At 40.0% G+C, this 25,978-nt stretch overlaps 1 protein-coding gene across 1 annotated transcript in view; it reads left to right on the top strand.

The window, feature by feature from the left end:
- Positions 1-25,978, top strand: part of Ccdc39 (coiled-coil domain 39 molecular ruler complex subunit) — a 37,817-nt gene that overhangs the window by 5,103 nt on the left and 6,736 nt on the right. Inside the window, 11 exon segments of the mRNA NM_001415040.1 lie at positions 208-354; positions 1,495-1,653; positions 2,609-2,701; positions 2,793-2,921; positions 5,647-5,838; positions 7,894-7,997; positions 9,324-9,456; positions 13,109-13,303; positions 14,129-14,293; positions 16,304-16,441; positions 18,110-18,318. Of these exon segments, the coding sequence (NP_001401969.1) occupies positions 208-354; positions 1,495-1,653; positions 2,609-2,701; positions 2,793-2,921; positions 5,647-5,838; positions 7,894-7,997; positions 9,324-9,456; positions 13,109-13,303; positions 14,129-14,293; positions 16,304-16,441; positions 18,110-18,318 (1,664 nt within the window).

The raw sequence follows: 25,978 nt of genomic DNA, 5'->3' as shown, positions 1-25,978 counted from the left end.
TAATACCTGAACTCCTGACAGTAGTCCCCTGGGAAGTCCATGGCTAACCTTATCGCTCAGCAGTGAGAGATAACTGCAGAGGGACCACAGGCTACAGTGGGGGAGTTTACTGAGTTTAATCTGAGCAATTGGGTTGGGGTTGTTTTGTGCAGTGATGTATTACATTTTATACTCTAGAAACGTAAAGCTATGTCTATTATTCTTCAGTCTCTTTACAAAGCAAGGGAGTGTGAAATCGAAAGTGAAGAACATTTTAAGGCCATTGCTGAAAGAGAGCTGGGACGAGTCAAGGATGAGATCCAACAGCTGGAGAAGGAGATGGCCATCATCCTCGAGCGCAAGAACGACAAGGAAGTGGGTGTGACTTGCGGTCCTGCTTCTGCACCAGCGCTCTCCAGGGAGAACCGACCTTTTCTCTGAGGGTTACTTACACATTGGCCCCACCCCCACCCCCAGTGAAATGATGGCATTGTGGTTTGAAAGAAATGATCAAACATTGCCTTTCTGCTATTAGTAAGACCTGCCTTTCTGCTATTAGTAAGACCTGCTTACAGGCACAGGCCACATTGTTAGCAGACAAATAACTTTGGGTTTTAAATTTCACCTCAAAGTTTTACCTTTCATACTCATCTGTCAACCTGGGGACCGGTCTTGGTTAGCTTCTCTGCCGCTGTGCTAAAAACACTGACCACAAGCAGCGGAGGAGAGAAGAGGGCTTGTTTGGTTCACATGTACTGATCTCTCTTGACCCTTAAGAGAAGTCAAGGCAGGAACCCAAGTAAGAGCAGAGGTAGGAGCCATGGAGGAACGCTCCCTACTGGCTTGCTGGCAGACTCATGTCAGCAACTTTTCTTATATCTCCCAAGAATTCAACTCAGTGTGCCGGGCCCCTCCACATCAGTCATTAATCAATGCAGTGCATATACATTCGTATACAAATTTGAATTTTGTAAAGTAATGTTTGTATATCCAATGTAAATAACATTTCCTGATTTAATATGTTTTCTTTTGTGGTTATGGATTCATTAAGTGACAACATTTACAGAAATAATTTATCCCCTGTATTGTATTTACTTCAATTGGAAATGCTTCCAAATCTCTACATAAGAGAGCTGGAAATGGGCTGACTTTGTCATGTGTTTAAGCAAGCATGTCAAACTAGATGTTTTAACTGATCCCCACACTCTCACATATTTAGGGTGGCTTTGGTTTGGGATCTAATGAGTTCTCTCTGAGAGAACTGCCTTAAAGCTTTTTCACAAGAACTTTAACTTGACCAACTGTTTTTGACCTTGTCTGATCATCTCTGTTTTGTAACTGAAGAATTAAAATACAAGCACGGTGGTGATAGAATAAAACATATGATGCCACAAACAGGCGGAAGGCAGAGCCTGGCTTTCTCCGTTTCTTTAGTCGTATAATGTATGCTTATTATGTTTGCACAATGAATAATGTTTCGTTTTTGCCTGCTGTCTCCCATTCCTTGGAAAGTAGAATGCTATATTTAAAGCTACTCAAAAGCTGGATGGCTTGAAATGTCAGATGAACTGGGACCAGCAAGCACTGGAAGCCTGGCTAGAAGAGTCTGCTCACAAAGACAGCGACTCGCTCACCCTTCAGAAGTACTCTCAGCAAGACAATAACAAGATCAGGGTGAGGCCTTAGGACTTTTTAGAACGGCTTTTCTCTACATCAACCTTTAAACACGAAGTTGTAGTTACTGAGTTTAGAGCCAACTGTCCTTGAAGGTTTTGGGCCAGGCTCTCCTCTGAGAACCTTTAGAAATGAAACGTCGTTTTCTCAAGAAAATCAGTGCAGTCAGATCCTCCAGCCCGTTGCTGCCTCTGAGTCCATATGACTGACCAGGACCTGAGTTATGACTTCACAGGACATTTCAAAGCATTTCAGGAGAGAAAGTTCTAGTCATCCTAAAACTATTAATTAATTTTGGTTCCTTTGACATTTAATTTGAATATTCCTTGTAAGTTCTACTGACTTGAGATAATATTGCAGCTGATAAGTTGTTTCTTGTAAATTTACACTGTGTAAAATCCACTTAGAATCTCATCTACCGGGATAGTGAAGCTACTGTCACACATATAGCTACCAAATGCACAATTTTAAATATTTTTTTTTAATTTTTTTTTAAGATTTTATTTTATTGTATGAGTACACTGTAGCTGCCTTCAGACACACCAGAAGAGGGCATCAGATCTCACTACAGATGGCTGTGAGCCACCATGTGGTTGCTGGGACCTGAACTCAGGACCTCAGGAAGAGCAGCCGGTGCTCTCAACCACTGAGCCATCTCTCCAGCCCCCAATTTTAAATATTTTTAAATGGCACGTTATGTTTTTATTTTTCTCCTAATTTGTGTTAAAAGTCATCTTAGAAACAAGCACATTTTCATGGGGCTATATGCGAACAGTACATTAATGCTTTGGGAGCTAGACCATAAGAAAAATACATATCGTTTTATAGTATTCCATTATAGTATTAGATAGTATTTACATAAGACGTAATGATACAGAATGCTAGCTATGCTCTATGCCAGCTTTAATACTGAAAGAACATAATAGTCATACGTGTTTTCTGTAACCACGCACAGGCCCTGACTCTGAAGTTAGAAAAGCTGACCATGGAGTGTAATGAGAAGAGGAAGCTTCTAGACAATGAACTCACGGAGACGCTAAGTGCGCAGGTTGGTCTACGGAGATGCTCCTTAACTTCCAAGGTGATATTTGCAAAAGCACTTGGATTAATGGAAGTGTCATCTTCTATTTGTTCCACAGTTAGAATTAGATAAAGCTGCACAGGATTTCCGGAAGATCCACGTAGAACGACAGGAGCTCATTCAGCAGTGGGAGAACACCATTGAGCAGATGCAGAGGCGGGATCAGGAGATAGACAACTGCGCTCTGGTGAGCCAGCTCCAATCCTGTGATGCTGAGATGGTATGGTAGTAATTCAGGCCATAGGGACTGAGGAGAAAGTTTTTAGGAAATCACTAAGAAGCAGGATGCTGGTAGACACAGTTGGAAGATCAGGAGGGGTGATCTTGAGAAGAAGAAATTGAGGAAGAAGGAAAGAGGCAGGGAGAGGTGCTAAAGCCGCTCTTCATTTGAGTGAAAAGGCAAAGAGCAGAGGTGACTGGCAGCTCGGACTTCTGAGAAAAGCCTGGATGCTTGTTTTGTTGACAGAAGGGCCGAGCCTCCCTGGAAAGAAGGACAGAGCCATTCTGGTTTTAACAGCAACAGTCCCGGAAGGTTGGAGCCAGTGTCTTCTCTGAGGGTGTATTGAAATTAAATGTTGTTTCTGCAGAATGACTGCAGTTAAATACCACATCGTGTTCATTCTTAATTGTTGAGGCTGATAAGGGTGTTTACTTCTTAACATCCTGTTACTTTCAAACCTCAAGCCCTATTGTGTAATGTGATTCAAGCAGGTCCAGGATCCCAGGTTTCCAGCCGATGTTTTGCATACAGCCCAAGACTGTTCAGTTAGGCTTCTCTTCCAATGATCCTGCTCCCTTTCTCCAGCTTGTATCTTACAACCAAGCAACACCCGTGCTAAATCCAGGGAACCACTTAATCATAAAGAGCACTGTTAAGAAACTTGACTGCTGCTGTTAGCATTAAATTATCTGCCTAAGTGGCAGAGAAGCCAATGTGATGACACTTTCAAGTGAGCATTTGAACTGTGTAAGCTTAGAAGATCGGGCGATCCTTTGGCTGTTCCAGCATAATAGTGACATAGAATACTACATTAAGAATGCTAATTGATAAGGAGGACACATAAGAACACTACCGTGAAAATTAGTTATTTGATAGAATCACCTTTGGAGAGACTTTTTCTTTATATTTTCATATATATATATATATATATATGTGTGTGTGTGTGTGTGTGTGTGTGTGTGTGTGTGTGTGTGTATGTATGTATGTATGTAATATTGACTACATACTATGAATGTATTGACTATAATATATGTATATGTAATAATGTATATATTTATATACACACACATATAGCCTGCTCAATCTGCATGATGATACTTGTATGCATGTTTTCAGGGCTGACCATTTGGTATTAGATAATCAGTGTGCTCTTCCTCAGGGAAGACCATTCCTCTCACTCTGTGTTCCTTAGTTGCCTGTAGTTCTTTCTATAGGGCTGGGGCCTCTTTGTCTTTTATGTATTCACTTTACAATGTTTATTGTTATCCTTGTTTAGCTCAGGTTTAGGTCATGTTGGTGAGACTTTCCCGTTTTCTATGTTACAAGGAGATGTAATCTCACAGCAAACGCCCAGCCTCTCTGGCTTGTATAATTTTCCACCCTCTCTTTCTCAATGTTCCCTTGGCCTTAGGCGTGGGAGTTGACTGGGCTCCACAACTTGCATTTGATTGGCTGTGGTTTTCTGCCATAATGGTCTCAACTGTCACAAAGAAGTTTCCTAGATGAAGGGTGAAGTCTACACGTATCTATGGACTTAGGGACAATATTTGGAATGTAGTTAGAGATTAGGTTAGTTTAATAAAGTGTAGTTTCTCCTCCAAGATCCATGACCTTACCAGCCCTGGGCAGTTGGCTGTGTTTCTAATATCAGGAATGGTTTACTGCTTATGTTGGCCTTATGTTCAATTAGAGAGTTGCTGGTTCCTTCTAAGGTATGAATGCCACTACTGCACCCTTAGGGCTATTGTGCCATGCTGCTCAGTAACGTGGTTCATAGGCCTCTTAAATGGACTGTTGGTGATTCCTTCCTTTGGAAGCTTGCATGGCTCCTCCTAGTACCATGAAAGCTAGTTCTCAGGGTGGAGGCCGTACTACCCATCGACAGTCGGTGGCTCCTGTGGGAGAGGGGTTATAGTCTTCTTTTTCTCCTTTTATATAAGATAAAAAACCCTGAGGACTATCTTTATTATTGTAATTTCAAGACCATCATACACCCTAAGTGAGAACATTTTCATTGAAACCAATAATAACAAATGATGTATTTTTGTTTTGTGTGGTTTTGTTAATACAGGGTCTCTTTGTGTAGTCTAGGCTGGCCTTGTACCGTGAGCTCAAGGCTGTTTCAAACTTGAACTCCTCCTCTCAGCCTCCTGAGTGCCATGTGCACCAGATCTGGCTAAATGTTATTTATAAAAGATGAAAATCAGGGCTCTAGACAGTATTTAGAAAATGTCACTGAGGCCTAAGATTCTATGTGTAAACTATTCAGTGCTATTTCTGTTTTGGTTTCTTTTTGGGGAACTTTCCCTTTCTGTGTAAAGGCCTAGCCACTTCCTTGCTCTTCAGCTCTTCCAGATGAAAGAAATCATAATGTCATTCAAAGATGTGAACTCATAGATATTCAGGTGTAGCATATTGACAACCCCATCCTGTCTGAGCGAGGTGCGATGGCAAACACTTTAGCCCCAGGCAGATCTTGTGTGGTTAAGGTGAGCCTGGCCTTCACAGAGACTTCCAGGCCACCCAGAGCCACAGTGAGATCCTGTCTCCAAACAACTGTGAAAAAGCACTCCCCACAACAGCTTACATATTTGAAAAGACTTTTAAAATTAAAAAGTAAGTACTTAACTCCCTTTTATTTTAGTTGGAATGTACTAAATACTTGAGTGTATGCACCTGTCTCGATTTTCAGGCATTAGCACGGATAAAGCAGGAAGCAAGAGAAAAAGAAGGTGTGGTGAGAGAGAAGATCAAGTTTCTGGAGAATGAGGTTGGGAACAACGTAGAGTATGAACGAAGAATTTCTATTGCTGAGCGTAAAGTGTCAAAGTGCAGGATGGAGTACCAGCGACAGGAAGCCAACAGAAATCAGCTGAAGGATGAGGTGTGCCACACAAGCACTGGCCTGCGGTCATACAGATTCCTCAGTCAATGGCAAAGGCCTGTTTGACTGGGGAGGCCTGCTGCTCTTTCCCTTAAGTCTTCGTGTGTGTGTGTGTGTGTGTCTGTGTCTGTGTCTGTGTATCTGTGTGTGCATGTGCGTGCATGTGTGTGTGCATGTATGTGCATGTGCGTGCATGTGTGTGTGCATGTGTATGTTTGTGTGTGTGTGTGTGCATGTGCGTGCATGTGTGTAATGGCAGACGCTGCCTTTGTGTGGCAGATACGACTCACAGCATCAGCCCTGACTTGACCTCGTGACATTGGGCAGTGTTTTCCGAGGCTCAGTGGTGCTGACTGTCCTTATATACCTGTTGCCTATCGATGCTTTTTTTAGAGAAATGCCAGGTCAGGACCTTTGCTCATGTGCAACTGTTGTACTCTTATTACCAGTGGGTGGCATGGGTTGCTTGTGTAATTTGGAGGTGACACTTTTTCAACTCCATGGTTTGGAAGTTCTGCAGATTGCCTATGCATTGTGTTGGTGTCCTAAGCTGTGCAGAGGAGAGCAATCCTATTTCTTTGTTTTGCTTGCATGGCCTGTACTTTGTCTTAGCGCTTCTCTGTCTTTTTCTGGACAGTTATAAAGTAGCAGACCTCACCTCGAGGCTTTAGTCCATGCTGAGTTAATTCTATATCTAGTACAAGAGGAATAATGTATTGTTATTTATATTTATTTTTATATTAAGTAATACATGTTATTACCTTGCAATGTGGGTCTCTGGTTTTCCCAGAGTTGTTTCTGGAAGGAGCTGCCTTTCACTGTTGTGGGTTTCTAGAAGTCAGCTGATGTATACAAGCACATGGGTTGATTCCGCCCTCTGCTCTGCTCTGTTGGTCCATTGGTCTAGGTGTCTGTCTGACCATACTATTCTGATTGCTGTTGTTAGAAAGTAGGAAATATAATTACCCAAGCTTAATTTTTCTTGTTCAAGATTGCTCTAGGTAATTTACAGACTTACTTTATAGCCCCTTATGCCTTTTAGGGTTGTTTTATCCTTTTCTGTGATGGAAGAATTCTGATTCACACTGGTGAGAAGGTGAACTTATCAACTATGGAAGTCAGCATGGAGTTCCTTAGAAAACTAGTGATTGAACTACTGTTACATATGGCCCAGTAGTGGCTTTCCTGGTTATATCTTAGATTTCCTGTTTGAAGCAATTTAGATGAACAGTCAAATGTGTGGAGGATGGCATGAAACGTCACTGTAGGATGTGAATGAGGTGTGTGTCACTGTGGAATGTGTATGAGGTGTGTGTAACTGTAGGATGTATATGAGATGTGTATTATGAAAGATAGGTGTGAGGTATGTGTGTCACTGTGGGATGTGTATGAGGTGTGTGTCACTGAGGATGTGTATGAAGTGTGTGTCATGGAGGATAGGTGTGATGTGTGTGTCACTAGAGGATGGGTGAGGGAGGCGGGTGGGTTGAATGTTGAGGTTTTCTATACCCAGCTGTGCGTGTCAGGGTATCTATTCACATCAGGCATCCTCAGCTATGGTTCTCAGCCTGTGGGTTGCGATCCCCTTGGAAGCACTGAATGACCCTTTCACAGGGGCTCCCATCAGATATCCTGTATACCAGATATTTATATTAAGATTCATAACAGTAGCAAGATTACAGCTATGAAGTAGCCGTGGGAATCATTTATGGTTGGGGTGACTACAGCATGAGGAACGGTATTAACGGTCACAGCATTAGAACGACTGAGAGCCACTGATGCAGAGTCATGTTACCCCTGAGCAGTTCGTGACTACATGGTTTTACATGCACTTTCAACTTTACATGTGGTGATATTTATCATTTTGAATGTTATGAAACAAAAGGTTTTCTAAATTTTGATTGTGGGGATCAAGATAGGCATTATTTATACAATGCTGCTATTTTTATAGGTGTTATTTTATGATTAGAACTTCAAGTGGGAAGAATAGCATTTCTCAGAAAAGAAACTTATTGAATGTGAACATGTAATTTTTTCCTGTCTAATGATAAATAGCTGGATACTTTAAAAACCACTCTCAATAGAACATCCAGTGATTTAGAAGCTCTGAGGAAAAACATTTCCAAAGTAAAGAAGGACATCCTTGATGAAACAGGAAGGTAAGAAAAACCCATATAAATGTATATAAATATTAAACATATTTGTGGTCTATATTTAGAAAATTATTAGTGGTTAAAATTATTTTTGTAATGCAGATGCTTCACTCCTTCTTAAAAGGGGAACAAGAATACCCTTGGCAGGGAATAGGGAGGCAAAGTTTAGAACAGAGGCAGAAGGAACACCCATTCAGAGCCTGCCCCACATGTGGCCCATACATATACAGCCACCCAATTAGACAAGATGGATGAAGCAAAGAGGTGCAGATCGACAGGAACCGGATGTAGATCTCTCCTGAGAGACACAGCCAGAATACAGCAAATACATAGGAGAATGCCAGCAGCAATCCACTGAACTGAGAACAGGACCTCCGTTGAAGGAATCAGAGAAAGGACTGGAAGAGCTTGAAGGGGCTCGAGACCCCATATGAACAACAATGCCAACCAACCAGAGCTTCCAGGGACTAAGCCACTACCTAAAGACTATACATGGACTGACCCTGGACTCTGACCTCATAGGTAGCAATGAATAGCCTAGTAAGAGCACTAGTAGAAGGGGAAGCCCTTGGTCCTGCCAAGACTGAACCCCCAGTGAACGTGATTGTTGGGGGGAGAGTGGTAATGGGGGAGGATGGGGAGGGGAACACCCATGTAGAAGGGGAGGGGGAGGGGCTAGGGGGATGTTGGCCTGGAAACCGGGAAAGGGAATAACAATTGAAATGTAAATAAGAAGTACCCAATTTAATAAAGATGGGAAAAAAAGAAAAAAGAAGGAAAAACTAGATAAATTGAGCTTCAATATAAAAAAATTATTTTTGTAAATACATGCAAGATTATAACTGTTAACATTCTTTTTTTTCTGGTGCTGGGTATGAAACCAAGGGTCTTGAATGTGGTAGGTAAACATTTTACCACTCAGTGGCACCCCTGCCCACTGAGCTCCACCTCAACTTACAGAGCTCCACCTCAACCCACTAAGCTCCACCCCCAATCCACTGAGCTCCACCCCAATCCACTGAGCTCCACCCCCAATCAACTGAGCCCTACCCCATCCTACTAAGCTCCACACCAACTTGCTGAGCTCCACCCCAGGCCACTGAGCACTGCCCAACTCATTGAGCTCCACTCACCTTATTTGCTCCATTATCAAACTCCAGATTTTCTTGTTTTGTTTTGTTTTTCATCAGAGAGCTCAGAGCAATAGTTGTATAGCCTACCAGATATATGATGATAATGAAAATGTTTACAGCAGAAGCAACTATTCTTGTGTGTATGTGTCAAATACTCTTTTATGCATGTTTTCTATATTTTCTTACAAACATTATCTAGATTACAAAAACTCAAACATCACAATGAGATTGTAAAACATAAATTAAAGATGATAACTGAGAAGACCATATCCATTGAAGAGAAAGCTACCAACATGGAAGACATGCTGAAGGAGGAGGAGAAAAATTTGAAGGTAAGTCTTATTTTGGATTTTTACAGAAGCACAGCAGTTTTCCAAAGAGTGAAATACTTTGTGCTCGGAATTAGAGCACTGTGAAGTCTCAGAGGGCCCTGGTTCTAAAGGCAGCCCTGCACTGTGTCCTGTAGCCCATTCCCTTCTCGTGCCTATTCTCCCATGATCCCCTGCCAGCCTGGTGAGTGTGCTGAAGCACAGCTCTTAGCAAGTGTCCTCGCTTAGAGCACTCTGCCTCCCCTTGTTCTGCTGTGTGTACTCATGGTCAAAGCCTCCCCTCGTTCTGCTGTGTGTACTCATGGTCAAAGCCTCCCCTCGTTCTGCTGTGTGTACTCATGGTCAAAGCCTCCCCTCGTTCTGCTGTGTGTACTCATGGTCAAAGCCTCCCCTCGTTCTGCTGTGTGTACTCATGGTCAAAGCCTCCCCTCGTTCTTTGGCTCACTGTCAGTATTCCATCTTTGTTTTCACCTTTTACAGCCGGGGAGCATTTTTGACAAGTGGCCTGTGATGTGTGCCATTTCACTAATTATTTGGGCGTCTAGTGTGCTAGTGATAGTAGATCCAGCTTTCAAGAAGCCAGGGGAGGCTGCTTTGCCATTTTCTCTTTGGAATCTTGAAAATGGCACTAGGTTTTTGGCATGGCAGCCCTGCTTCCTGATTTCTGTCTTTTGTTGATGTAGGTGAAGGGATAAGAAGATGGAGCAATTTATTTATTTATTTATTTATTTTAAAGATTTATTTCTTATATATAAGTACACTGTAGCTGTCTTCGGACACACCAGAAGAGGGCATCAGATCTCATTACAGATGGTTGTGAGCACCATGTGGTTGCTGGGATTTGAATTCAGAACCTCTGGAAGAGCAGTCAGTGCTCTTAACCACTAAGCCATCTCTCCAGCCCGATGGAGCAATTTATAAGTACTTGATTAGATCATATAAAATATGACTCTGTTTACATCTGATGATGCCTGGTTCCTCAGGGTGTTCTGAATTCCCAAGTAACAACGTCCTTTGGCCAGAGTGGTAGTTAGGTTCAAACCATGCCTTATGAACATGTTTTCCTTTGGTACAAACATAGATAGTTATGAGAGCTGAAAAAGAAATCCTTGAAAGCATATGAACTAGATCACAGAGGATAATAAAGATTGTGCCATTTACAAACAAATCAGGTAAATTGAGCTTACTGTAGTTGTAGTCATCCATACAAGATTTACACAATTGGGCCCATCAACATTTCATCATGGGTGGAGGGAGAGTCCATGAGATCCACCCCTCCCAGAAAGACTACTGGCGAGTAATGCTTATTGCAGGGCTGTCACTCTCTCCAGTCGTTTAGCCACACAGAAGTTGCCCATGCTCCACTGAGGAGCTCACTCATGCTCAGGCAAGTAACTAAACTCAGTGGACCTCACACCCACAGAAGTCATAGGAGGCCTGGTGCAGTGGCACAGACTTTTAATCTCAGTACTCAAGAGACAGAGGTAGGTGGATCTCTGAGTGTTTGAGGCTAGCCTGCTCTACATAGTTACAGGACTACCAGAGATAGATAATGAGACCCTGTCTCAAAGCAAGCAAGCAAGCAAGTCGTGAAGGAAGGAGGTAGACTCATTGAGGAGAAAGGTATCAGTGAGAGAGGGAGGGGAATATGGGATGAGAAATCAAGGTGAAATGACTACAGTGCATTATATAAATGTATGAAACTGTCAGTGAAAGCTGTAATTAATAAAACTATTTGAAGACATATGATAGGTATTGGAATATATTGCTACCTGAGCAATGCTAAGTGAGGTTCTCAACTGAAGGAAATGATAGTAGACAGATAGATGGCTGGGCCTCCATAAAAGCATAAAGAGGATTGGAAATTGCATTACAAAAAAAAGACATTAAAAAACCCCACATTTAACAATGAAAAATAGATGAACTTGAAAATATGAATATTGATGCAGATGTACCCATGATTTGTTAGAGGGCTGTGCTCTGTAGGGGGAATCTCTTATGTCTGTTTGGAAACTATCTGTCAAATAAAGCTTATTGGACTGTAGCTGAGGCAGGAACTAGAAGGTGTTCCAGGAGAAAGCAAGGATTCTGGGACAGAGAGATGTGAAGGTTTCCACTCAGGAACATGGAGGAAGTCAGAAGCATGGGCACTGAGCAGAGGTAACCAGCCACTTGGCAGAACTTAGATTAGAATAAATGGGATATTAAGTTATGATCTAATTGGGGAACAACCAAAACTTATGGCCAAGGAATTTGAATTTGTAAATATAATTTGAGTCTCAGAGTCATTATTCCAGGAGCTTGGGGATAGGAGGAAAACCCTCATTTTTATTGTGCTCTCCCAGGGTTTGATTCTGGAAAAGCATTGTCACCATTTTATCCAGGCTTTCAAATTCTGCTAAGGAATCTTTGAGAAGGTCCTGAGTTCGAGAAGTGACAATTACATGAGAAATACATCAGTTGTTGGTTATTTCTTGATTTGTGAAAATTTGCACACATTAGTCATGGGCTCACACATTGAGGTTCATTAGCTACAGAGGGGGAACGTGGTAATGAAGGAAAATGATTTCAGTATTTAAAAGTGGTGACTTGTAGTTGGTCTGGGATGTTGGTAGGTCAAAGGGAAACTCAGAATGTGTTAGTCATGAAGCATTCAGGTCAAGGTAGGTCTTTGAGGAGTGTCAGGATCAGAAACTTCCTTCTTTTTCCTCAAGGCCAGCACAGAGGCCAAGCAGTGCAAACGCCTTAGTGAAGGAAGGGCTGGGCCAGGGCTTGCCTTGGCACTGATTCCTACACATTCTCAAGAGCCAGCAGTTAAATTTTCAGGACTTTTGGTTAAATTCATTACTAAACCCAGCAACTATTAAAACCTGAATTGTATGTAGACTTAAAACTAAACACATTATATTTAAATCACAAGTAAGAAATAGCACTCATTATTTGTATATTATACTCTGAGTAGTTGTGTACTTGAGGTTAGAATAGCATCTCTTACATCTGTCATCTGTATGTTGGTTTGCTTCTCTATGTCACCTCTGTGGCAGTGTAAGTATACCAGGAGTTTGACATTTCCCACTGTGGGTGTGCTTACACCACAGGAGGAGTATTTATCCTCAGTCCCCACCCACTGGAGAGCTGATGGCTAAATGTGGCCCTAAAAAGCTTCAAATTGGGGGTTGGGGATTTAGCTCAGTGGTAGAGCGCTTGCCTAGCAAGCTCAAGGCCCTGGGTTCGGTCCCCAGCTCTGAAAAAAAGAAAAGAAAGAAAGAAAGAGAGAAAGAAAGGAAGAAAGAAAGAAAGGAAGAAAGAAAGAAAAAAAGCTTCAAATTGGACAGTATGATTTCTTTTTTACATCCTCAAGACTGTTCAGTACACTCTGAACTCGCAGGGTGACTAGTTCTGAAACTTGGGAAATATTGGATGGAGTTAGGATGGTAGATCAAATGACACAAGAAGAGAAAACTACCAACTTCATCTACCAGCACTGGAGATAAGGGAGCTGGGCGGAATGGCCACAGCTTTGGGAAGACTGTATTTTCAAGGGCTAAATGTTGACAGGGGCTTTTGAGTTCCTAAATTTTAATGTTCATGTAAATACAAATTTTAAGCTATTATAATTTAACTAACTGTTGTAATTCCAACAATTTCTTTTCAGGAAGTGGAGGTTCAATTGAACATAGTAAAAGGTGTGCTATTTAAGAAAGTTCAAGAGTTACAGAGTGCGATAACAAAAGAGAAAGCTCTGGGATCAGAAATTGAAGGAACCCGTTCTTCCTTGAAACATCTTAACCAACGGTTACACAAACTGGACTTTGAAACCCTGAAGCAGCAGGAAATTATGTACAGTCAGGTAGATGCTCCTCTCTGTGAATAATTTCTGTAGGACTTTAATGCCTCTGGTAGTTGAGCTATTCCAGTGAATGAAGAGTTCTAAGACATCCTAAATGACCATGCGGGTGGCAGCAGCTACTATGCTGGGAGAATAGAGACTTGAGAGAGCCTTCAAAGCTACTGTTTTAATTTTTAATCTAAAATAGACAGGCGAGGAGACAGACACTCTGGTGAGGGAGGAAGGACTGTGCTTTACAGGAACCTGTAGTTGGGGGGGGGGGGCAGTAAAACAAAAGTCTGCAGACATGAGCGTCTTCTGCCCACCTTATCTGCATGATACGGTGGCAGGCTTTTCCTTCAGTTTTGCCTACATATACCCTTCATGTTCATGTTTATTTTCTAACACCTCCGCCATACACCTTAATTTTTTAATTTGAAAAATTTCTTAGTTTCACAATATCACAACATCAAAGATGCTAAAGTATAATGAAAAAACAACTGTTATATGTTGAGCTTTCTATGGTTATCATGACAGGTTCTGTTTTGTATCCTTTGAAAAATGTTCATCGGGAATCCTCATTTATTTAGATCCTGTGATTTCCTAAGGTCCCTGACAGCACTGCAGTTGTCCTCTAATGGTTTGCGTTGCTGTCCTGCACCCTGACGGTTGAGTAGGTTGCTTCTTTTAGGCTAGGAAGCATTTTTCATGATTTGCTGAAGATCCAACATTAATAACTAATGGTGCCAGACTAAGAGCTCATGTCAGATGCTGCTACTTCTACATTTAAACAGAGGCTCTTGTTTGAATATATTCACTAACTTCTCTTTACAAAACTATGAACAGGATTTTTACATCCAGCAAGTAGAACGCAGAATGTCACGATTAAAAGGAGAAATTAATTCAGAGGAAAAGCAAGCCCTTGAAGTAAAAATCGTTGAACTTAGGAAGACAATGGAAGAGAGAAAATCTACACTTTCCCTTTTGGAAGAACAGATCAAGAAGCTCCATGTAACTCACCTTTCTTATGCTGTCTCTGTATCCTGATGAGGGTTCAACACATTCCCTTCCATGGTCAGAGTGATTCCCCTACCCACACACAGAGTGAATGCTTGCGTTTCTATTTCAGAATGTCATGCTCTTCACTTAAGCATTTAGTTTGTATAACTGTTGTATCACATGTCTTTGCCACTTTGTTTCGCTTAACTGTTAGAAATGCTTTGTATAGAAGATGATTATACTTATTATAGGCTTGACACTTATTCAAGGGTGCACAGTGAGTTCACAGAGAGGTAGGGTTTAAACTCTGATCCACTTGACTTCAAAGAATTCTTAGACAGCATAGTTTAGAATGTTGGGAAAGACCACTTTTTGTGACAGTAAGTAACTGAATTAGTTCTTTGAAATGCTTTCAAGAAGCTCTTTTTTTAAAATGACTAATCTGTTCCCATTTAATTACACAGTCGTTTGAAGGGAAATGGTTTCATTTTTAGGGATTTGACTATGTCTGTTGTAAGGTAAACATCGGATAAAGTTTAAATTGTGAGAAAGGACAAAGGAAAGAAGGGTTGGAGGTAGAGGTTGGGGATATGGGCATAGGGATGAAACTGCCAGCCGTCAGCACTGTTGGAAAGGCTGGTAATGAGTGACCTCTAGTGGTCATAAATAGAACTGTCTTGATTTACTTGAGAGCAAGACCTTTAACCAGACAGCTTTTGGTTTAAATTCATGGTTTGTAGCTTTATGACACAGTTTTCGATGACAGTTTTCAAATGGTGCCTTGGTTTTCTGGAACATAGCACAGGCTTTGGAATGTCAATGTTACTTGGGTACTATTTTAATATTCCTGAGCGTTTTCTCATTAACTAACAAGAAAGAGGGAAAACAGTAACAACGCATGCTAGGCAATCTCCACACGCGGTGCTGTTTAACCATAGAGTAGAACCCAACTGTAAAGATCATGAGGAGTGAATTTTTGAGTTGCACTGTGTGGGGAGCCCCTAGTGTCTTTATGTTCCTAACCACCCCAGCTGTTCTTGCCATTATGAAGCACATGCCCATACCTGTTGTTTCACACACAAACTCACAGAAATGTAAGTGAATTTCAAGTTGAGGCTGGGTAAACCATGAGGATGTGTTCTCAGAGGCGTCAGGCTGAGGGCTTCTTTGTGTGAGAAGCCTCACTCTTCTCCAGCTGTCCAGAAGGGAACCAACTTCAGGTTGAAGTGATGGTTGTGAAGAATATACATATCTTAGAATTTTTAATCTTAGAATAACAACTAGACATTTTGACTCAGGAACCAAGTGGGGACTAAATCACAAGGGTAGGAAGAGGAATGTCAGCTCTTAAAACCAAAAAAGTAGTACCTGGCATGTAAGACCTCTCTATGTGTCTGGTGGGATTTAGTATCAAACATTCTTTTTCCTAGCAGGCAGATATGATCACATGCACCTCTGCAGTTAATACATTGCCTGTGAGTGTTGTTCTGGTAACATCCCTTATTTCACAATAATCCTGGAACAGGAGCTGCTCCTGTTATAATTTCAGAGATGAGGAAATTGATGTGGAATTAAAGCCATCTGAGCCCAGAGTCATACTGTTAGCCAAGAGTACAGTCCTCTTGAGACCTGCAGTGTTTTTTTTTTTTTGTTTTGTTTTGTTTTTTTTTTGTTTTTTTTTGTTTTTTTTTTTTATCACCTGGCACTTGGTGCCCTGTAATGAGCTATTACCAGGGTCCTTCCCCTTCGGAGTGTTGAGCACCTTGAACATCAGACTGAATTGGAACCATACATAATACTTCTTGGAATTGTTGCTCTCAGGTTAACACCAAAACATCAATGATAGAAATTACAAGGTTTCTGAGTGAATACCGTTTGAATGTATGTGAAGTTTCGAATAATTTGAAATGATATGAGAGGTTGGAACTCCTAATGTATGGCATAGTTACTGCTGTCTGCTATTCATTATTTAAAGCATATGTACCATCCTTCCTTTTTTTTTTTTTTTTTTTTTTTTTACAGAATGACCTCTACTTCATTAAGAAGTCAAATGGTAAAAACAAAGATGAGAAAGAGTCTCTCATGAATAAAATAGGTGAACTGCACCTTTTCGTTGATAGATCCGAGAAGGAACTGAACAAAGCCAAAGCTGTGAAAGAGGTGTGATGAATCTGTATACATAGTTAATAAGCCACATGCTTCCAGAGGAATGGAAATCACAGGAAAATGTAAAACATGAACTTAATTAAGGAGAAAAATCAGCCACAATAACCACTATATTCAAGATTAAGTGTTAACAGGCATATTATTTCCTAGTTTTAAAAAAGAAAAGTATTCTATCTTGTATTTTTAAATGTTTGATATATCACACATTTCCTACAGCACCAACTATTCTTTAAAGTTAATTCTCCAGCATTTCCTACAGGGACAGTCTATGAGCTTAGAATAATCTATTTAAGTATATTGTGGTCTGGCACTGTTATTTCTGACCTTCTGATAGTGTATGCTGTGGTACACAGTGTATTGTGTAATTATTCAGTTGTTAGGAGTAATTCCTTTCGTAATTAAGCTAAACATGAATATTTTAGGGACTTGAAACTATTTTTAAGCCAAATTGTTCTCTAGATGACTCCATTACTATTCTTCCACCAGCCAGCGTATCACTACTTAGCTTACCATCACTGGGGCTGGATCGTGTTTCCATCTTGATGAACAAATATGGAATCCTATTGCCTTAGTTTGTACTTTTTACTTGGAAATACTTCTTTAAAGTTTAAAACTAAATTTATATCTAAAACATTACAGTATGTTCCATAATTTTCTTTTGACTAGCCAGTTTCTATTTTTGGTTCATTTTTTTTCCATTAAGGGGTTTTTATATTTTTGTTTTTAAAATTTACTTTGTGATTTTAATGTTGCCAATATTTTTCCAATTTGCCTTTAAAATTAAAAAAATCTAACAGAAAACATTTAACATTAAGAATCAAGGGTGTTCAGTGAACTAGACTGTTGAGGGGAGGGCGGCAATGGGGGGAGGATAGGGAGGGGAACACCCATAAGGAAGGGGAGGGGGGAGGGGGATGTTTGCCTGGAAACCAGGAAAGGGAATAACACTCGAAATGTATATAAGAAATACTCAAGTTAATAAAAAAAAGAAATGTAAATAAGAAATACCCAATTTAATAAAGATGGAAAAAAAGAGAAAATATATTTAAAAAAAAAAGAATCAAGGGTGTTTATGCTGTTTATGTTTAGACGCTTGTGCTAAAATCAGACAAGGGGGTTACTCTTTCTACTGGTTGTGTTAGTTTTATCTGCTGCATTAGGTTTTCTTATTTTTCAGGAGTATCTTTCTGTGCATGTGCCGATGTGGGGCTCTCATCTTTTGCCACCTGAAAGTGCTTCCCTGGCTGTGCCTGCGAAGCAGCTTACTTTATACTCTGGGCTGTTTCTTCTATCTTGTTTCGTTGGGAAGGCAATTGATTAATGACTTCCATGCAATACTCTACACATGACAAGATGGCTTTAAACCACAGATGTATTTCTACAGTATTTTGTAACAGCTATTTTGGAGTCTAAAAATGCAGTACATTTTGATTGTATGAGTATCTGTAAACAGTAAAGCCTGAACTTAAATTTGAATTATTAAAGATGATTTGGAACAGCCATAGCTCCCCACTCTGTCTTTTATCCTGGCAGATGTCATGTAGTGGTCTAATTGGAAAATGTTTTCAAATTTGATTTTTGTTGCAACAGAAAAGAAAGACACCATGGTTTTTGTATAGAAAGAATTATTCTAATACATGAAAATTTTGTTTATGTTGGTAGGATTTGATGATTGAGGACAATCTTTTAAAGCTTCAAGTTAAACGTGCTCGAGAACTGCTTTATAGCAAAGCAGAGGAAGTCCTTTCTCTGGAGAAAAGGAAACAGCAGCTGTGCACAGCCATGGAAGAGAGAGTTGAAGAAATTAAAGTGCACAAAGCCATGCTTACCTCACAGATCAGATATGTTGACCAGCAGCGACAAACTGTGAGGTAATTATCACATTTTCTTTTGTCCCCCCCACCCTGCTGCTAAAGAACTTTGCAAAACAGTGTTGGAGTGATGTGAGGAAAGCTGTTTCCTGATACCACCCTCATATCCATCTTTCTCTGACTCATCTGAAAACTTCTGCCATTAGTGTAATATAGAAGATAGAGAAGTCTAATTGCTTCTGTTTGACTAATCCTGTATCCTTGAGACATATTCCTATACAACATCAGTGATTGACTTCAACTTATTTTTTAATGCATGTGTATTCATTTACATCGATATGAGGTGCATGTATATGCAAGTGGAGGCGCAAGAACACTCTTAGGTATCTTCATCAGGAATGTCTTTCCATGAGATGGCTTTTCACAATGGAGAGCTCAACTTAGGCTGGTCTGGCTGGCCAGTCAGTCCCAAGGATTCTCCTTTCACCATCTCCACAGTGCTAGGATTATAGGTTTCTGCTGCTATACCTGGCATTTTCATATGGACTCTGGTGTCAAACTTGGGTCCTTGTGTTTGGAAGACAAGTACTTTGCCAAATCCTGGTCCTTGGAGTTGATACTTTATATATGATCTCTTAAAAAAATTGTCCAGTAAGGTATTCTTTTATATAGCTCTAAAGGTTATGTACACTTATTGAAGCAACTTGATTGTAGAATGTTTTAGTATCACTTTTGAGATTATTCCCAGCCACATTTTAATTACTTTTAAAGATTGCCACTTTTGATTGGTTGCTGGCATGTAGGAATTAATTTTTTTCTTTTTTCTTTTTTATTAACTTGAGTATTTCTTAATACATTTCGAATGTTATTCCCTTTCTCGGTTTCTGGGCCAACATCCCCTAACCCCTCCCCTTCTACATGGGTGTTCCCCTCCCCGTCCTCCCCCCACTACCACCCTCCCCCAAACAATCACGTTCACTGGGGGTTCAGTCTTGGCAGGACAAGGGCTTCCCCTTCCACTGGTGCTCTTACTAGGATGTTCATTGCTACCTATGAGGTCAGAGTCCAGGGTCAGTCCATGTATAGTCTTTGGGTAGTGGCTTAGTCCCTGGAAGCTCTGGTTGGTTGGCATTGTTGTTCATATGGGGTCTCGAGCCCCTTCAAGCTCTTCCAGTCCTTTCTCTGATTCCTTCAACGGAGGTCCTGTTCTCAGTTCAGTGGATTGCTGCTGGCATTCTCCTATGTATTTGCTGTATTCTGGCTGTGTCTCTCAGGAGAGATCTACATCCTGTTCCTGTCGGCCTGCACTTCTTTGCTTCATCCATCTTGTCTAATTGGGTGGCTGTATATGTATGGGCCACATGTGGGGCAGGCTCTGAATGGGTGTTCCTTCTGCCTCTATTTTAATCTTTGCCTCCCTATTCCCTGCCAAGGGTATTCTTTTAAAGAAGAATTATCCCCTTTTAAAGAAGGAGTGAAGCATTTGCATTTTGATTATCCGTCTTGAGTTTCATGTGTTCTGTGCATCTAGGGTAATTCAAGCATTTGGGCTAATAGCCACTTATCAATGAGTACATACCATGTGTGTTTTTCTGTGATTGGGTTACCTCACTCAGGATGATATTTTCCAGTTCCCTCCATTTGCCTATGAATTTCATAGTCATTGTTTTTGATAGCTGAGTAATATTCCATTGTGTAGATGTACCACATTTTTTGTATCCATTCCTCTGTTGAAGGGCATCTGGGTTCTTTCCAGCTTCTGGCTATTATAAATAAGGCTGCTATGAACATAGTGGAGCATGTGTCTTTTTTATATGTTGGGGCATCTTTTGGGTATATGCCCAAGAGAGGTATAGCTGGGTCCTCAGGTAGTTCAAGGTCCAATTTTCTGAGGAACCTCCAGACTGATTTCCAGAATGGTTTTACCAGTCTGCAATTCCACCAACAATGCAGGAGTGTTCCTCTTTCTCCACATCCTCGCCAGCATTTGCTGTCACCTGAGCTTTCGATCTTAGCCATTCTGACTGGTGTGAGGTGAAATCTCAGGGTTGTTCTGATTTGCATTTCCCTTATGACTAAAGATGTTGAACATTTCTTTAGGTGTTTCTCAGCCATTCAGCATTCCTCAGCTGTGAATTCTTTGTTTAGTTCTGAACCCCATTTTTTAATAGGGTTATTTGTTTCCCTGCAGTCTAACTTCATGAGTTCTTTGTATATTTTGGATATAAGGCCTCTATCTGTTGTAAGATTGGTAAAGATCTTTTCCCAATCTGTTGGTTGCCGTTTTGTCCTAAAAACAGTGTCCTTTGTCTTACAGAAGCTTTGCAGTTTTATGAGATCCCATTTGTTGATTCTTGATCTTAGAGCATAAGCCATTGGTGTTTTGTTCAGGAAAATTTTTCCAGTGCCCATTGTGTTCGAGATGCTTTCCCACTTTTTCTTTTATTAGTTTGAGTGTATCTGGTTTGATGTGGAGGTCCTTGATCCACTTGGACTTAAGCTTTGTACAGGGTGATAAGCATGGATCAATCTGCATTCTTCTACATGTTGACCTCCAGTTGAACCAGCACCATTTGCTGAAAATGCTATCTTTTCTCCAGTGGATGGTTTTGGCTCCTTTGTCAAAAATCAAGTGACCATAGGTGTGTGGGTTCATTTCTGGGTCTTCAATTCTGTTCCATTGGTCTATCTGTCTGTCTCTGTAACAATACCATGCAGTTTTTTTTGTTTGTTTTTGTTTTTTGTTTTTTTTTTTATCACCATTGCTCTGTCATACTGCTTGAATTCAGGGATAGTGATTCCCCCTGAAGTCCTTTTATTGTTGAGGATAGTTTTAGCTATTCTGGGTTTTTTGTTATTCCAGATGAATTTGCAAATTGTTCTAACTCTTTGAAGAATTGGATTGGTATTTTGATGGGGATTGCATTGAATCTGTAGATCGCTTTTGGTAAAATGGCCATTTTTACTATATTAATCCTGCCAATCCATGAGCATGGGAGATCTTTCCATCTTCTGAGGTCTTCTTCAATTTCTTTCTTCAGAGGCTTGAAGTTCTTATTGTACAGATCTTTTACTTGCTTGGTTAAAATCACACCGAGGTACTTTATATTATTTGGGACTATTATGAAGGGTGTCGTTTCCCTAATTTCTTTCTCAGCTTGTTTCTCTTTTGTGTAGAGGAAGGCTACTGATTTATTTGAGTTAATTTTATACCCAGCCACTTTGCTGAAGTTGTTTATCAGCTTTAGTAGTTCTCTGGTGGAACTTTTGGGATCACTTAAATATACTATCATATCATCTGCAAATAGTGATATTTTGACTTCTTCTTTTCCAATCTGTATCCCATTGATCTCCTTTTGTTGTCTGATTGCTCTGGCTAGAACTTCAAGAACTATATTGAATAAGTAGGGAGAGAGTGGGCAGCCTTGTCTAGTGATTTTAGTGGGATTGCTTCAAGTTTCTCTCCATTTAGTTTAATGTTAGCAACTGGTTTGCTGTATATGGCTTTTACTATGTTTAGGTATGGGCCTTGAATTCCTATTCTTTCCAGGACTTTTATCATGAAGGGGTGTTGAATTTTGTCAAATGCTTTCTCAGCATCTAATGAAATGATCATGTGGTTTTGTTCTTTCAGTTTGTTTATATAATGGATCACGTTGATGGTTTTCCGTATATTAAACCATTCCTGCATGCCTGGGATGAAGCCTACTTGATCATGGTGGATGATTGTTTTGATGAGCTCTTGGACTCAGTTTGCCAGAATTTTATTGAGTATTTTCGCGTTGATATTCATAAGGGAAATTGGTCTGAAGTTCTCTTTCTTTGCTGGGTCTTTGTGTGGTTTAGGTATAAGAGTAATTGTGGCTTCATAGAAGGAATTCGGTAGTGCTCCATCTATTTCAATTTTGTGGAATAGTTTGGATAGTATTGGTATGAGGTCTTCTATGAAGGTCTGATACAATTCTGCACTAAACCCGTCTGAACCTGGGTTCTTTTTGGTTGGGAGACCTTTAATGACTGCTTCTATTTCCTTAGGATTTATGGGGTTGTTTAAGTGGTTTATCTGTTCCTGATTTAACTTCGGTACCTGGTATCTGTCTAGGAAATTGTCCATTTCCTGCAGATTTTCAAGTTTTGTTGAATATAGGCTTTTATAGTAAGATCTGATGATTTTTTGACTTTCCTCTGAATCTGTAGTTATGTCTCCCCTTTCATTTCTGATTTTGTTAATTTGGACACATTCTGTGTGTTCTCTCATTAGTCTGGCTAAGGGTTTATCTATCTTGTTGATTTTCTCAAAGAACCAACTTTTGGTTCTGTTGATTCTTTCTATGGTCCTTATTGTTTCTACTTGGCTGATTTCAGCTCTGAGTTTGATTATTTCCTGCCTTCTACTCCTCCAATGGGTGTATTTACTTCTTTTTGTTCTAGAGTTTTTTTGTGTACTGTCAAGCTGGTGACATGCCCTCTGCTGTTTCTTTCTGCAGGCACTCAGACCTATGAGTTTTCCTCTTAGCATGGCTTTCATTGTGTCCCATAAGTTTGGGTATGTTGTACCTTCATTTTCATTAAATTCTAAGAAGTCTTTAATTTCTTTATTTTTTCCTTGACCAGGTTATCATTGAGTAGAGCATTGTTCAACTTCCACGTATATGTGGGCGTTCTTCCCTTATTGTTATTGAAGACAAGCTTTAGGCCGTGGTGGTCTGATAGGACGCATGGGATTATTTCTATCTTTCTGTATCTGTTGAGGCCTGTTTTATGACCAATTATATGGTCAATTTTGGAGAAAGTACCATGAGGTGCTGAGAAGAATGTATATCCTTTTGCTTTAGGATAGAATGTTCTATAAATATCTGTTAAGTCCATTTGGCTCATGACTTCTCTTAGTCTATGTCTCTGTTTAATTTCTGTTTCCATGATCTGTCCATTGATGAGAGTGGGGTGTTGAAATCTCCTACTATTATTGTGTGAGGTGCAATGTGTGTTTTGAGCTTTATTAAGGTTTCTTTTACGTATGTAGGTGCCCTTGTATTTGGGGCATCGATATTTAGGATTGAGAGTTCATCTTGGTGGATTTTTCCTTTGATGAATATGAAGTGTCCTTCCTTATCTTTTTTGATGACTTTTAGTTGAAAATTGATTTTATTTGATATTAGAATGGCTACTCCAGCTTGCTTCTTCTGACCATTTGCTTGGAAAGTTGTTTTCCAGCCTTTCACTCTGAGGTAGTGACTGTCTTTGTCTCTGAGGTGTGTTTCCTGTAGGCAGCAGAATGCATGGTCCTCACTGCATATCCAGTTTTTTAATCTATGTCTTTTTTTTTTTAAAGATTTATTCGTTTATTATATAAGTACACTGTAGCTGTCTTCAGACACACCAGAAGAGGGCATCGGATCTCTTTACAGATGGTTGTGAGCCACCATGTGGTTGCTGGGAATTGAACTCAGGACCTTTGGAAGAGCAGTCGGGTGCTCTTAACCACTGAGCCATCTCTCCAGCCCAATCTATGTCTTTTTATTGGGGAGTTGAGACCATTGATGTTGAGAGATATTAAGGAATAGTGATTACTGCTTCCTGTTATATTCATATTTGGATGTGAGGTTATGTTTGTGTGCTTTTCTTCTCTGTTTTGTTGCCAAGACGATTAGTTTCTTGCTTTTTCTAGGGTGTAGCTTGCCTCCTTATGTTGGGCTTTACCATATATTATCCTTTGTAGTGCTGGATTTGTAGAAAGATATTGTGTAAATTTGGTTTTGTCATGGACTGTCTTGGTTTTTCCATCTATGTTGAGTTTTGCAGGATACAGTAACCTGGGCTGGCATTTGTGTTCTCTTAGGGTCTGTGTGACATCTGTCCAGGATCTTCTGGCTTTCATAGTCTTTGGCGAGAAGTCTGGTGCGATTCTCATAGGTCTGCCTGTATATGTTACCTGACCTTTTTCCCTTACTGCTTTTAATATTCTTTATTTTGTGCATTTGGTGTTTTGACTATTATGTGACGGGAGGAGTTTCTTTTCTGGTCCAATCTATTTGGAGTTCTGTAGGCTTCTTTTATGCTTATGGGCATCTCTTTCTTTAGATTAGGGAAGTTTTCTTCTATGGTTTTGTTGAAGATATTTACTGGTCCTCTGAGCTCTCTTCTATACCTATCATCCTTAGGTTTGATCTTCTCATTGAGTCCTGGATTTCCTGTATGTTTTGGACCAGTAGCTTTTCCCGTTTTACATTATCTTTGACAGTTGTGTTGATGATTTTTAAATACGTTTTACTTCCTTCCACCCTATAAAGCTTTTTTCTTTGCTGTACCTGTACTATCCTGTACTGAATCTCTAGTTCAATACTGAGTAACAGTAATTACAGATACCTTTGTCTTTGGCCTGATCTCAAAGGGAGGGTTTCTTCATGTTTTAATTAAATACAAGGACTTTTGCAGCCTAATTAACTGTTTACTTTTTGTGGTACTGGGGATTGAAACAAGGGCTTCATGTGTGCTATGCATATACAAGCTGAACTCTATGCCTCAGCCGTTTTGAGATAACCCTTCACCATGTTAAAAAAAAAAAAAAGACTCCCCCATCTGTTTTTATTTTGCTGAAAAATTGCTTCAATTTTTTAAAACTGGAAACATACAGCAACTTTTCTTATATGCTTTTTCTGTACATATTGACATCATATATTTCCAATGGTGTTATCGTAATTACACTGGCCACTTTATCAAAGTTATCCAACCTTATATTCCTGGAGTAAGTCAATTTATTGTTTGTATACTTTGGATTTTGTCTGATAGTATCTTACATTTTTTTAACCTGTATGCAAATGGCCCTTGGTTCCCTTTGCTACCACCAGGCTTTTGTTGTGTATGTCTTCCTCAAATGATCTGTGTTTCTTAGATTTCTCTATTCTGATTAAGTTTGCAAAAGAGCAATCTTTTTCTTTAGAGATATAATTTTCAAAGACCTCACTGATGGAACCACTGGGGGATTATTATTTTTTTAAATAGGGAACGTTCAACCATTGATTCAGTTGACCTATCGTTTCAAAAATGTATTATATATTTCTATTGGATTCAGTTTTTGTTTTTCATGTCAGGGTTCTCCATACCTCTGGGTGTCCTGGAACTTGTCTATAGACCAGGTTGGGTTTGAACTCATGAGATCCACCTCCTTTTGCCTCCTGAGTGCTGGGATTAAAGGTGCAAACCGTTTGATTGTCTTTACAAGTTATATTTTCTTTTTAGCAGAAAGCAGTTCTTGCTGCTGCAGTTATGTTCCACGAGTACATCTATTTTTTGTTGATTAACCCTGCCTTCCAGTTTTTCGTGAACTCATGATTTTTTTCTTGTTCCCAAAGCTTGTTTCCTGTCTTTCTTACTTTTTCCCTCTTTTTTTTTTTTTTTTTTTGGAGCTGGGGACCGAACCCAGGGCCTTGCGCTTCCTAGGTAAGCGCTCTACCACTGAGCTAAATCCCCAGCCCCTACTTTTTCCCTCTTAAAAATTATATTTTGTTGTTTTTGAGACTGGGTATTGATACCTAAGGGTTAGACTGGCCTTGGCCTCAGGAATTGTGCATTACTTAAGAGCCAGGATTAAAGGTGTTTGCCACCACACCGGGATTCTTCTCTTGTTTAGAAAGGTGAAAAGATTAACTTCTGCATAATCTTCCACCTTTAGCTGATGAACGTGTACATTATTATCACATAAAACTGAATATGTTCTGAT

The sequence above is a fragment of the Rattus norvegicus genome, chromosome 2 (genome assembly GCF_021556685.1).
Source record: "Rattus norvegicus strain SHRSP/BbbUtx chromosome 2, alternate assembly SHRSP_T2T, whole genome shotgun sequence".
In the NCBI taxonomy this organism is placed as follows: domain Eukaryota; kingdom Metazoa; phylum Chordata; class Mammalia; order Rodentia; family Muridae; genus Rattus; species Rattus norvegicus.
This window is presented reverse-complemented; position numbering and strand designations above follow the sequence as displayed.